General features: G+C 41.4%; 1 protein-coding gene across 1 annotated transcript; it reads right to left on the reverse strand.

Moving 5' to 3' along the window:
* Positions 1–12,571: 12,571 nt before the first annotated feature.
* On the reverse strand, positions 12,572–14,435 carry GJB7 (gap junction protein beta 7). The gene has a single exon (XM_045011057.1). It carries the CDS (start codon positions 14,432–14,434, stop codon positions 13,628–13,630), a length of 807 nt encoding a protein of 268 aa, XP_044866992.1. The 5' UTR covers position 14,435; the 3' UTR covers positions 12,572–13,627.
* Between the last annotated feature and the right edge of the window lie 380 nt (positions 14,436–14,815).

Raw genomic sequence — 14,815 nt, forward strand, 5'->3', positions numbered from 1 at the left:
TTTTTGGGTTTTTTTTATGATGGTTTTTTTAAACGTGTTTATTTTGACCATACCAGAGTGGTATCTATCTATAAATATGAGTCTTCATGCCATGACATTTAAAACTGAATAAGTGGAGCACTTTCTAAAAAGAAAGGTAGAAATTGTGAACTCGGAGACAAAATATCTGTACTCTACAAGTGGCATAGGTTCCCTCTGCACTCACCTTTCCTCTTGCCGACTGGTTTTGGCAACGGTTTTGCCTACTCTGTATTTCCACACTGGAATGAGCGTTGGAAGCAGTGCCACTTGTCATAACTGGGATTTGTGAGATCTCTTTATGCTGCTAACTGCAGTGACAAGGATATAATTTGTTTAGTAACCCAAACAGTAAATACATTAGTGGGAGCTCTCATTATCCAAGAAAATTTAAAATGTTTTAAAACAATACATAAGATTATCCTTCATTTACAGTGAACCAGCCAGCTATATTGTTTGGTACCAAAAATAATTTTCCTTGGATTCTCTGTTATTGGACATAACCTACCTTCAGTGCTAGAAAATGGTCTTTATCTTGACTGCTGTTCACTTGATTTTTCTACAAACTTGCCTCACTCCCATGTAATCCTCTTTGCATTAAATACTACATTTGATTGCTTTAAACTTCTCCCCTATAATATTTGACAGTTGACTTGAATATTGGTGTAAAAGACATTTTTATTCAGAGCAAAATGAAATCTATTTTGAGGATGCAGATAATGTAAAAAATGTAGGCGGAGAGAGGGTAGTAATTAAACCTTGTGAATAGGCTGTCAGCATCTGGTCTTAAACAGAGTACCATTTAACACAAAAACAAATGCTCTTGTGTGAAGTGAGCCCCATTAGCTGTCAACAGTAACTTTCATCTGCTTTTGAGCCACTAAACCATTGCTGCCTTCAAATCAAGAAAGCAGTCATGCCTACTAAACGTAAATGTGTTTAAAATCAAAACATTCTTTGATTTTAAGGTCATAAGGGGCCATTGTGATAGTCTACTTTGACCTGCACAATACAGTCCATAGGACTTCCTTGAATTAATTCCTGCTTCAGCTCCAATATATATGGTTGAAGTAGAGCATATCTTTTTAGAAGAACATCCAGTCTTGTAAAATTCTAATTGGGCACTTTCAAGTGAATGGTTGTGATAATCAAAGGTATGCAGTCAGCAGACTTCACTTTTTTATAAAATTCCATACCCATGTTAGCACCTTTCCTTATTACATAAGAACTAAACGTGTTGATGTTAAGTCTATATACACACACACACGCTGTTTGATTGCATTTCAGACTTAGCAGCGAATCTATGCTGTTCACAATCACTTGTGTTTCTAATTAGTTTGTTTCTCATATGTTAGTACCTAGGGACCAGATCCACAAACGGACTTAGGTGCTGCAGTGCTCAGCAACACAGTGCCTACAAAATCACAGGAATAACACTGCAATCCACAAAGCCTGAGTTAGGTGTCTAGGTTCCCTATACAATGAATTGGGAGAATTAGCTGCCCTTACAATGAGATCCACAAAAGCCAGCATGTTAGATGTTGTGGGAGATGCTGACCCAAAGAGGGTGTGCTAAGCCTAGTCTCATTCTCAGAGAGCTACCTCCTTGCAGGCCAGACTGGTGATTATCTTCTGCTTAGTGATCCATGAATGGGAACCTGTTTCCTGATGTCATGCAGCTTAGATACCTCTGGTGTTTCTTGTGAGAATGGGTTAGGTGCCTGCCTTGCTCCTCTTTCCACACACAATGGCTAGAGGAGGTGGCACCTGCATTATACCTTTTGTCCCAGTGGCTAGAGCACTCACCTGAGATACAGGAGGCCCAAGTTTGGTTCCCCTCTCCACCAGAGGGCGGGGGAGAAAGGATATGAACAAGGGTCTCCTGTATCTCAGGAGAGTGCTCTAGCCACTGAGCTATAGGGTATTCTGATGAGGGGGTTCCCTTAGTCTCTCCTACTGAAGCTGTGAGTAGATAATGAAAGAGTGATTTGAGAAAGTGGACTGGACGTTGAGTCTCCCCGCTCCTGATAGGGGGAGAGGGTGCCCTAACTTCTGAACTACAGAGTCATTCTCTCCCTCCCTCTGACCCAATGACTAAGTATTTTTCTATGGTCATTGGGTCAGAGAGAGAGAGTGCGAAGGATGCTGTAGTCCAGTGGTTAGGGCAGCTCGTTGCAAGAAGAGAGACCTGGGTCCAGTCCCCCCTGCTCCAATCACTTTATTATTTTATACACAGTGGAACAGCTTCAACAGGAGAGGCTGTGGGAGCCCCACATCAGAATATCCCATAGCTCAGTGGTTAAAGCACTCTCCTGAGAGATGAGAGTTGAACAGGAGTCTCCCATCTCCACCTCTGGCAGAGTGGGGGGAACAGATGTCTCCCATATCCCAACCAAGTGCTCTAACCACTGTTCTGAGACTTCTAAGATGGGCACCAACACCACTTCTACTTTGGCTGGATGTTGAATGGGACCCAATTTGATAGGAGTGCTCTGAGCACCAGCTTGGGCCAGGCACATGACTTAGGCTGTCAAAAACCTATCTTCCTCAGGTTTGTGAATCACTCCGCAGCTTTGGCAGGAGATAGGCATCCAAGTGCCTAGAGGGAGGCAGCAGTGTATGTGCCCAGAGGCTGAAACTTAGGCATCAAGGGAACTTTCACCCTGAAAACTTAGGTGCTGAATGAGTTTAGGTAATTACAGAATTTGATGATAGTTTTGTGGTTTGTAATGGAGCCAAAACTGGGACTTTGGTACCTAACTAACTTTGTGGATCTGGGCCTAGGTTTTTCATGCCTTTCTATGGAATGGAAATTCCATGAGAATATTGTGGGGCAGCATTCGTTCTTAAGTTTGCATTCACAGGTACTACATTGGCATGTTCTAAAATCCCCAAAATTTACCATTGATATCAATATTCAGGAAATCATTTCTATTCAGAGTCTGTTTAATAATATGGATCCTAACATCAGTTGACAATATCTCTGAGAAATTATTATTCCCCATCTTCCATCCTTCCCCACGTTCAGAAACAAAGTCAGACCTTTGGCGACAATACGAAAACAAAGTGGTCATTTAGCCCTCACTGGACAACTTATTAAATGGATATTGGGTAGCTTAATTAAAGTGTAGTTTGGTGCCACAGTGTAGTATTTTTACTTCTAAATAAAACATTTGAAAAGCAGGTTTTGTATTTTTTAAGTAGTTTTGATTGAAAATATTACCAAGTGCAAAAGGATACTGAGCTTTGGCAAAAGTGTGTTTCTTCCAGGAACAGTGAGTGCAAAAAGAGTACTTCATTATTTAATAGACCTGTTCCTTATGTGTATTCAGTCCTATCTGTTCTTTTTCTTGACAAAAAAATGTTTCTCACATGATAACTGTGTTGGCTCAATGGTGCTGAGAATGAGCTGAATTATTTTCCTTTTTTGTGCATTATCGGTGGAATTGCCTCCTGAGTTCCATTTGGGTACACTAAAAGAAATGGCAGTGTACATATCTGATGGCCTTTTTAATAACTTTTTCAAATGTACCCAGTTTATAAATGTTTGATTCTGCCAGCTCTACAAACTTAACCCGTGAACTGAGTCAAGCTGGGCTTTTTTTCCCTCATACACTACTGACAATTGAGACAATAGTCATGGATAATGCCATTTTTAAACCAGGTCTGCACTTCAAACTTTATTATCCAATTTTCTTTAATTTTGCAACAGTCTTACAGAAAACATTTTCTAGTAATTATTGACCTCTGAATTTTCAAAGCATGCAGCTGAAAATATAACCTCACTGAAGTAAATAAGTAGATCCCAAATCCAGAATAGCAGAGTGAAAATATGAGATGCTTTGAGTGATTCTAATGTTAGATTTATTTTTAAAACACAAGTTGACATCTTTAAGACATGGAATCAGAGTTCATAAGATTCTGCCCCATAGCTGAGGACTGATTATTTTAATTTTGTATGAAGGAGAATAGTGGGTTTGCAGGAAGTTCTACTGCACAGCTCATTTTATTTCTGGGTAGTCTTTCTCTTGTTGCTTTCCTCTGTGGTGGTAAATGAAATTTGCTTGGGATTGATAGATTTCAGTGCCAGAGGGGAGCATTGTGATCCTCTAGTCTGACCTCCTGCATAACACAGGCTGTAGAACGTCCCCAAAATATTTCCTAGAGGACATATTTAGAAAAACATCTGATATTGATTTAAAAATGATCAGAGATGGAGAATCCACCACAACCCTTTGTATATGGTGCCAATGGTTAATTACTCTCATTGTTGAGTAGGTAAACCTTATTTCCCATCTCAATTTGTCTCACTTCAACTTCCAGCCATTGGATCGTGTTGTACCTTTCTCTGCTAGATTGAAGAGCCCATTATTAAGTATTGTTCCCCATCTTGCTGCTTATAGAGTATGATCAAGTCATCCCTTTACCTTTTCTTTAAGCTAAATAGATAAAGTGATTGAGTTCCTTGAATCTAAGGCAGTGGTTCTCAAACTTATTTGATTGTGCCCCCTTTCTTTGTGTCTGTAGCAGTTTACGCCACCACCACCACACAAATACATGTCTCAATTAAAAAAATTAACATGAAACTCTCACTAAAAATTAAAAATAGGCATTGATTCAAACAGAGCCAGCAGTCCATTGTAATGAGAGCAAAAGCAAAACTGCGACTGATCGATGCTTCAATTAAATGTGGGTGTAGCAAACGGATTAATATGCAGATAGATGGCAATGACTTTGTATAATGCTATGCAAGCTTAATAGAAATCAGTCAAAATGAACAGCGCTGTCTAATCATATACACAGCGCCACCTGAGGACCTGATTTGTCTGAAGGAATCAGCTTGTTGTTCATTGCTGTGGATAAAATGTGCACAGTACGCTTCCGCCCCCCCCCAAAAAAAGCTTCTCATGCTCTCCCCAATACATACTGTCTCCCCCCTCCCCCAGTTTGAGAACCTCTGCGAGTATAAGGCTGTTTTCTATTTCTTTTATCACGCCCCTTGCTCTTCTCTAAACCCTCTCTAATTTATCAACAGTCTTCTTCAATTGTGGGCTCCAGAACCGGACATAGTATTTCAGCAGCGGTCGCCTTGAGTCACTGCTTCCCAGGATAAAGTCCCCCATCTTGTCAGGTTGACCTAAATTCTTGGTTCCTAGATGTATATGTGACCAATTGGGAGTTCTGTCTGTACCACTTCTAAATTTTGGATGATTTTATGAAATTATGTCATTAAATTACTGTGTCATGGAAAGCCTGTATGTGTGTTGATCTCCCGTGAATTAGCAGAGTTGTAACATCTCTGCCAGGCAAGAGGCAATGGTGAGTGAGCAGCAATTAACAATCATTCAAAATAAAGCTCCTTAGGACAATACGTTTGATCTACCTGGGAGATGACACTTCCTCCTCTTGACTGAAGAGCAGGGGGAGAGAGACTTGGGAAAAATGGAAAATTACCAAAAGACGGAACAAAAGAAGCAGATGACCCCAGTAGGAATCTATAAAGGGACTCTCAGGAGTGAACTGGAGACAAACGCCATCTTGCACCAGAATCAGGTGAGGGGGGGCTGCTGCTGGGGCAGGGTAGGCAATGGTGTGAAAGATCCTGCCTGATGGAGCACAGATGATCTCCCAAGGGAAAGGTGAGCTAGTGAGGGACACTTGCATTTAGAATGTTGTTTTGTGATCTATACTTTTGTGTGCTTTATACATAATTAAGTATAAAGAACATAAAGTTGTTAGATTGAACAAAGTGTGTGTGTACTGATTCACAACTACTGTTTTCCCCTCAGAGAGTTAAACTAAACCGGAAACTTTCCACACGTTGGGTGGAGTTCTGGGAGAGGGGTGTGTTTAAGCATTGGGAAGTCAGAGGGGTCAGGGCCGTGCTCAGAGCAGGTGGGCGATTGGACAGTGGGTTCCAACACTTGGAGAGGGTGCCAAATAGAAGGACTGCATGCCGAGCATGTGCCTGACAACCAGGGCCGGCTCCAGTCACCAGCTGAGCAAGCTCGTGCTTGGGGCGGCAGATTCTACGGGACGCCATTCTGCCCAAACCTAGGGCAGCACGGCCGATTTTTTTTTTGTTCGCTGCTCCGGCCGCCTTGTAGGGGGCAGCGGCGCGGAGGAGGGGAGCGCCCTGCAGCAAACTCGGCAGGGCAGCCCGCGTCCTTCCCTCCATACCGACTGGAGCGGAGCGGAGCCCTCCTGGCAGGCGGCGCAGCGGTCGGGGCTGCGTGGCAAGCACCCCGCTGAAGCGCTGGCCGCCCCCCTTCTCTCTCCCCCCCACTCCCTCCCCCTCTCCCTCCCCTCCACTAGACCGGGCACGCACTCTGCAGCACAGAGAGTCCCCTGGCTCCGGCCGCCCTGTAGGGTTTTTTGTTTTGTTTTGCTGGCCGCCGCACCGTTGTTTCTCCCACCACGCCCCCGCTTTGCTGCTCCAACCGTGCCGTTTTTGTGTCGTTCCCCCCCCCGCTTTGCCGCTCCAGACGCGCTGTGTTCCCCCCACACGCTTTGCCACTCCAGACGCGCCGTTTTTTGGTTTGTTCCCCCCCCACCCCGCTTTGCTGCTCCGGTGGCCCTGCACCCCCCCCCCTTTTTTTTTTTGCTTGAGTCAGGAAGGGACACTCACGAGGATCAGTGACAGTGTTTGGGATCTACGGGGTAGTTTGTGAAGATTTTTAAAAACTGTTTGCCGGGGTTATACTTTTGCTCTTAAACTGAAAGTTGGTAGCAGGTCTCTTAATTTGTCTCAGGTAGAAGCTAGGTAGCAAGTCTGCATTACAAGCAGCTCATGAAAGAGCAGCTCCTGAGCCTGTGTGCACACTGAGGTCTGTCTGCTGCTGCTGTTCAGAAGAAATTAGGGCTGATGGCCATGCTGCACTCATATCCCATGAGGCAGGATGGGACACCTGCTCCAAACCAGGGGCCAGAAGAGGTCCCTTTTTCTCTTACAGGCCATGTGGTGACTGAGCAGATGGAGCTAGAGAGGGCCGGAGCTGTGGAGGCTGGAGTGGAAAAGGCTGCTCGAGGAGGAAAGGCAGATAGAGCGAGGGACGTCAGAGTGAAAGTAGAACTGGAATGAGAAAAGCTTGCCGACCAGGACAAACGTAGCTGGCTTGAACAGGAGAAGAAGGTCAAGTCACGCTAATGGGACCCCAGAGGAAGGATATAGGTGTGCCTGACCCAGTACAGCAGTTCCTGTGTTCTTATGTTCAGAAATATTTATTGGGCTCTTCTGCTTTTGCTGCATTATTATTGATAATTCTACCTTTTCTATCTAGTAATTGACCATACCATTGTTAGGATTCTTTTTTGTTCTTAATATACTTTTTAAAGTTTCTCCTTATTTTCTTTAACTCTGCTGATCATAGATTTCTCCTTGTGTCCCTTTGCTCCCCTTATCAATTTTCTACAATTTCTCGCTTATGATTTATATCCATTGCTATCAACTTCCTCTTTCTTCCAGTATGTGTGTATACATGCGTGTGTGTGCACACACACATCTTCCTTCACTTCCCCACTAAACCATGTATGTTTATTAACCAATGTAGCCTTCTTCCATGATTGTGGCTTTTTGGTCCACTACTAAAGTGTCATTAAACAATTCCCAATTATCATTCACAGTCTTCTGACTAAATTCTTCCTCCTAACTGACTTTTGGCTCAATTATTTTCAGCTTTGTGAAATTAGACTTTTTAAAATACCAAGTATATCAATCACTGGTCGGGACTTTATTCTGTTTGCATATTATAAATGTGCTCAAATCATGATCACTTGTACCTATGTTACCATTAATTTTTTAGTTCTGTGATTAGTTCTTTATCTGTCAAGAGTGGTATAATATAGAATTCCCCCATGTTGGATGCAACACTTTTTGAGTTAAGAAATTGTCATCTATAATGTTTAGAAATTCCAGGGATGTTTTAGTACTGGCTGCGTGAGAACTCCAGCATATGTCACTCCATGATCACACAACTTTTTTCTTACACATTGTAGATAGGTGTACCAAGGAGCTCATCATCCTGTTTCCTAGTGTAATTTGGTGGTCTAGCAGATACCAGCTAATACCCCATCTTGTGCTTTATTTATTAAGATGTTGATCCAAGTAGGGCCCTACCAAATTCATGGTCCATTTTGGTCAGTTTCAGTCATAGGATTTAAAAACTCATAAATTTCATGGTTTCAGATATTTAGATCTGAAATTTCATGGTGTTCTAACTGTGAGGTTCCTGATCCAAACGGGGGTTGGGGGGGTCACAAGGCTATTGTTGGGGAATCATGGAATTAGCACCCTTCTGCATTCATGCTGGTGGCGGTGCTGCCTTCAGAGCTGGGTAACCAGAGAGTAGTGCTGCTGGCCGAGAGCCTAGCTCTAAAGGCAGTACCACCCCTGGCAGCAACACAGAAGTAAGACTAGCGTTGTATGGTATTGCCACCCTCACTTCTGCATTGCTACTGGTGGGGGGTGGGGTATTTTTTTATTACAAATATTTGCACTGTAAAAATGATGAAACACTATTTCTTTTATTCAAATCACCTCAGGCAAGTACTGTAGTACAATCTCTTTATCATGAAAGTGCAACTTACAAATACTGGGGTTTTTTTGTTACATAACTGCACTCAAAAATAAAACAATGTAAAACTTTTTTGTTCTTAAAAACAAAAGTTTTTGGGTTTTGTTCGATAATGATCCAAAGCAGAGAAGACCGACATATGTTCATTTTCATCATCTGAGTCAGATAACCTTCTGCTGGTGGTGGTTTCCTTTTTTGGTGGTAAATAAGAAACAGGCAGCATTATCTCCTGAAAATGTAACAAACTTGTTTTTCTGAGTGATTGGCTGAACAAGAAGTAGGACTGAGTGGACTTGTAGGCTCTGAAGTTTTACATTGTTTTGTTTTTGAGTGCAGTCATGTAACAAAAAAATCTACATTTGTAAATTGCACTTTCACAATAAAGAGATTGCACTACAGACCTTGTCTGAGGTGAATTGAAACATACTATTTCTTTTATCATTTTTGCAGGGTAAATATTTGTAATAACAATAATATAAAGTGAGCACTGTACACTTTGTATTCTGTGTTGTAATTGAAATCAATATATTTGAAAATGTAGAAAAACATCCAAAAATATTTCATACATTTCAATTGGTATTCTATTGTTTAACCATGTGATTAAAAGTGAGATTAATCACGATTAATTTTTTTAATTGCAATTAATTTTTTTAGTTAGTCGCCTGAGTTAACTACAATTAATCAACAGCCCTATTAGTTTTGCTCATGTTTCAATCTTGATGAGTTGCAGAGACAGAGGAACATGTTTCCTAATATTACTATTCCATGCAAGCAAATTACATAGATGCCTCATGGCTGTTATGTTGCAAATGGGTGGGGAGGTATTCACAAGATATCCTCTGAGGCAGTTTGAGCCCTATCCTAGAATGCACAAATTTAATTGAAAGCCTATGTTGGTGTTTACAGTATGTGCTGCTCTCTCTGACTCTCAAGTAAACACTGTTTAAAAAGTCCTCTTTCATTATTGTAATGGTTTTAGAAAATCCCACTCCCCTCCAAGATCAAGTATTTACCTTTAGTTGAAGCTGGCCTCTTTTTTTCTCAAAGGAAGAGGATGTTAGTGCAGGGATCGGCAACCTTTGGCATGCAGCCAGCCAGGATAAGCACCCTGGCAGGCTGGGCCAGTTTGTTTACCTGCCGCATCCGCGGGTTCAGCCGATCGCGGCTTCCACTGGCCGCGGTTTGCCACTCCGGGCCAATGGGGGCTGCGGGAAGCGGCGCGGGCTGAGGGATGTGCTGGCCGCTGCATTCCACCACCCCAATTGGCCTGGAGCAGCGAACCATGTCCAGTGGGAACCGCGATCAGCCGAACCTGCGGACGTGGCAGGTAAACAAACTGGCCCAGCCCACCAGGGTGCTTACCCTGGCGAGCCGTGTGCCAAAGGATGCACTACACCAGGGATCGGCAAAAGATGGACAGATGTCAAGCTAGGACTGAGTTTCCTTTCCTAGGGTTACTCATTATGACAATTCAAATGGTAAAAGTAAGCGATGACTAGACTTGTTATGGAATGCAAAATTGTTTCATTCAGTACTTGGTGCTTTTTGTGCAACAGCTAGCTCAACTCATGCATTTGAAAGCAGTTTGGACACTACGTTTTGTATAGATAATGCATGGCAAATGTTTGCTGAAATTTTGCCAGGCATAGGGAAATACAGCGTAGATGAAATTACTATAACGTGGGTTCACAACTGGTTGGAAAGCCATTCTCAAGGAGCAGCTGTCAATAGTTCGCTGACAGGCCTGGTGGAAGACGTATCTAATTGGGTCCCACATGGGATCTGTTTAGGGTTCAGTACTTATCAGCATTTTCACTGACTGGATAATGGAGTGGAGAGTATGCTTCCAAAATCTGCAGGTGACACCAAGCTGGGAGGGGTTTCTAGCACTTTGGAGGACAGGATTAGAGTTAAAAATGATCTTGACAAATTAGAAAATTGATCTGAATTCAACAAGATGAAACTCAATAAAGACAAATGCAAAGTATGGCACTTAGAAAGGAACAACAAAATGGGGATTAACTGGCTGGGCAGTAGCACTTCAGAAAAGGATCTGGAGGTTATAGTGGATCACAAATTGAATTTGAGCCAACAACATGACACAGTTGTGAAAAAGACAATTCCAGAGTGTATTAACAGGAGTGTCATATGTAAGACCCTGGAGCTAATTGTTGGCACTGATGAGACCTCAGCTGGAGTATTTGTTCAGTTTTGGGCACCACACTTTAAGAATGATGTGGACAAACTGAAGTCCAGAGGAGAGCAACAAAAATGATCAAAGGTTTAGAAAACCTGGCTTATCAGGAAATGTGTGTAAAAAAAAAAAAAAAACTGGGCATGTTTAAGTCTTGAGAAAAAAGGACTAAACTGAGAGCTGATAAGTCTTCAAATATGTTAAGGGTTGTTAGAAGGATAATTCAGTTGTTCTCCATGTCCACTGAAGGACAAGAAATACTGGCCTTAATCTGCAATAAGAGAGATTTAGAATAGCTATTAGGAAAAACTTTCCAACTCTAAGGGTAGCTGGGTATAGGAACAGATTATCAAGAGAGGCTGGGAAATCCCCATAATCTGAGTTTTTTAAGAACAGATTAAACAAACACCTGTCAGGGATGGCCTAGATACATTTAGTCTTGCTTCACCATGGGGGAGGATGGATTAGCTTACCACTCGAGATCCTTTTCAGCCTTATGTTTTTATGATTCTATAATCCTAGCAACAACGGATAAGTATGATCAGTCAAGCAGTGTCCCAGATTTACTATTCAACATAGATGCTATGGTGCAGTTTTGTTAAAGATGCAAATCTGAAACTGGCCACTAGCTGGCAGGCTGACATCTAAAATTCAGTTAGATTCTGTTGCCCTTGTAAATAGGAAAGCAACAGAAATCTATTCTTGCATATATTTTAAGAGGCTTCCTTTTAGCAACACACAATGAGAATGCGCACACAGGCTTCAAAAACATGATAGTAGCTTAGTTTATTATGTCCATTGATTTTTAGCAAAGCTAGCACTATAATGAAATAACACAATTTGCTTTTATACCAATAGGCTTGAGTGTCTTTCAAAAAAGTAAGGCTTTAATTAGTTGTTCCTTAAACTAGCTGCTGTTCTGAAGGAAAGGTTATTTAAATGATCAGCTACATTTACTCTTTTTTCCCCCCGGATATTTTTTTTATCAGAGAGACATAAACCATGGTCTGTGTTAGCCGGTGATGACACAGGCAAGGTACACTATATTCTCTTTTACAGAGTATCACCACAGGCACAGGCTACCTTCCTTTTTCAGAGGACATTCTTTTTCTCTGTAGAAGAGAATAGAGTGGTCATGAATGTTTTTCCTAATGTAAATGCCTTAACATGGGAATGCTTGGGGGATCCCAAGATGGAAAACAAAAACATTTTATGTTGAAATCAATACGTTTATTTCAAAAGCCAATTCAAAACAAATATTTTTATTATGAATTTTCTAGCTGAAACTTTTGTCAAAATCCACATTTTCCCATGGAAAATTTCTATTTCAGCACAAATATATTTTTAAATGGGAATTTTTTTCAAACAATTTCAACCAGTTCTAATCCCTAGCAAGTTGGACAGATGGATGGACAAATGAATCCACTTCTTAAAACACAGTTTGATATCTACTGTAAAATTTAAATTATTCTAAGCAATATTAATCTGTTATAGCAAGGAAGGCTTAGTAAATCAGGAGTAGTTATCTTACTGCAGTAAAATGTGTATATATACTGTATTAAATCTCTTGAATTCAATGAAGATTGAAATAAGTCAGAAATTGAAACAGTTGAACCTAGGCAAAACCATAAATGCTTACCATAGAAATTAAAGTTGAAAAGACCAATTGTCATCTTTTCCCATTGATTTCAATAGAGAATGATTTTTTTTTCCTGTCCTAATTTCTCTCACTTTCTACCTGTTAGCAGGAAAATGATAGGCTCCATGGAATACTCCTCTTCTCTCTAGTTTAACTATATAATGTTAATTTTAAAAGACCATAATTTTGAAACACATTCTGAAATCCTCTCACCGCCACCCATGGCGCCCAGCTAGTGTGCTTCAACCCAAACCTGAGAAGCAGGACTTTGATAGCTGACAAAGTTATTCAATCTCTATAGCTGTAGAGAGGAAGGGAAGGTCCAATGGTTACTGAGGTAGTCTGGGACATGGGAAATGTGGGATTAATTCCCTACTGGGCTGCAGACTTCCTGTGTGATCTTAGGCAAACCATTTAATGTCCCCATGTCTGTTTCTGCCGCCTATAAAAATGGCAGAAATACCCCCACAGGAGGTAAATACATTAAAGATTGTGAGGTGCTCAACTACTACAGCAATAAGTGCTGTTTAAGTAGCTAAGAGACAGCTAGCTAGGTCAGTCCTTGGTATCAGGCTGCCAGCAGGTGTGTTTAATTGTTGTTGTAAAATGGTACAAATATTAGTATATAAACAGATCTAGGCTCAGCCCATCACTCATATAGTGACCTAATCACATAGGACAGTTAGCAGCCACAAGTTATCAGCCCTTTTCAGTTACTCATATTGTCCTGGGCTGGATTCGAATTGGCAGAGTGACCTAATCTGTACGGCTTTATATCCCCTTTTCATTCCTTTATTCTAACCAATCCCAGGGTCTTTCAGCTTTAAGACATAAAGATCCTCTTCAAAAGCAACAAAAAACTGAACCAAAGCAGCCACATAAAATATACAAAACACAACTATTTGAGCAAATGTCCTTTCAAGATGATGTATCACAAGCTTCAGTATTTATATTACTTCTGAGTAGAAATATCAACCTTTTACATTGCCTTGATTCAGCCTGAACAAACCTGAATAATACGTAATACAGGTAAATGGGAAGGCAAAAGCCCAACAGCAGGTATCTGATAATTTTTTTTAAGAGAAAAAGAGAATACACTATTTTCTAGATAGAAATAAAAGTTCCTCCTTATCCACTCATGGATTTCTTTGAACTCATGTAAAAGGAGTAATTCAAGAAGTTTAACATCATGCAATATCATTTTTATCCTTCTCTCAAGTCAGTAGGTAAGTTACTTTCAGGTTTATCTGGCATATTGAGAAGCAGTGGTGAAGCATTGCTGTGGAACAGAGCTGTACTTGCTGTTTCATCCGGATCAATGTATTTCAGCTTCTGGCACTCACTTTTCATGGTTTGAACTTTCTTGTCATATCTCTCAAGGCAACATTTTATGGTGTATTTGAAAATCAGATAGCTCAGTTCACTTACATTTAATACAATGCACAAGCACGAAGTCACCACCACAAAATAGAGGAAGACTTTCTTCTCTGTGGGCTTGGAGATATAGCAATCTACAGTGTTAGGACATGGCCTCATGTCACACTTCACAAGGCGTGGCACGTTGAATCCACCATACAACGTGTAAAACAAAACCAGGAAACCAATTTCAAATCCTGTTTTGAAAATGAGGCTGATGAGATAAGTACACAGCAATCCACCATCCATGCTCCCTGGGGTCTTGTAAAGTTTCTTTTTGTGTCGCTTTTCCCTGCTCTCTCGATAGGCAACATGGAGAACAACCAAAAGAGAAGGGGTAGAGACCATGATCAGTTGCAAGGCCCAAAGCCTGATCTGGGAAATAGGGAAGAAGTAGTCAAAGCAGACGTTTTCACAACCCGGTTGCCTGATGTTGCACTCAAATTCCTTCTGTTCATCCTTCCAGACATGTTCTGCTGCCACAACATAGACAAGCAGGCGGAATATAAACACAATAGCCAACCAGATCCTGCCAATCCCTGTTGAATATTTATTCACTCCACTTAGGATGTCTCGCAGGAATCCCCAGCTCATGTCTTTTTCTGAAGGAAGGACAAAATGCTGTAACAAAGAAACATATGGTTAAGAACATAAGAACATAAGAAAGGCCGTACCGGGTCAGACCAAAGGTCCATCTAGCCCAGTATCTGTCTACCGACAGTGGCCAATGCCAGGTGCCCCTGAGGGAGTGAACCTAACAGGCAATGATCAAGTGATCTCTCTCCTGCCATCCATCTCCATCCTCTGACGAACAGAGGCTAGGGACACCATTCTTACCCATCCTGGCTAATAGCCATTTATGGACTTAGCCACCATGAATTTATCCAGTCCCCTTTTAAACATTGTTATAGTCCTAGCCTTCACAACCTCCTCAGGTAAGGAGTTCCACAAGTTGACTGTGCGCCGCGTGAAGAA

This window comes from Mauremys mutica, chromosome 3, assembly GCF_020497125.1.
Source record: "Mauremys mutica isolate MM-2020 ecotype Southern chromosome 3, ASM2049712v1, whole genome shotgun sequence".
NCBI lineage: Eukaryota > Metazoa > Chordata > Testudines > Geoemydidae > Mauremys > Mauremys mutica.

Excerpts from the sequence above, each read along its gene's own strand:
- GJB7 (XM_045011057.1), bottom strand. The coding sequence starts at position 14,434 with ATGAGCTGGGGATTCCTGCGAGACATCCTAAGTGGAGTGAATAAATAT.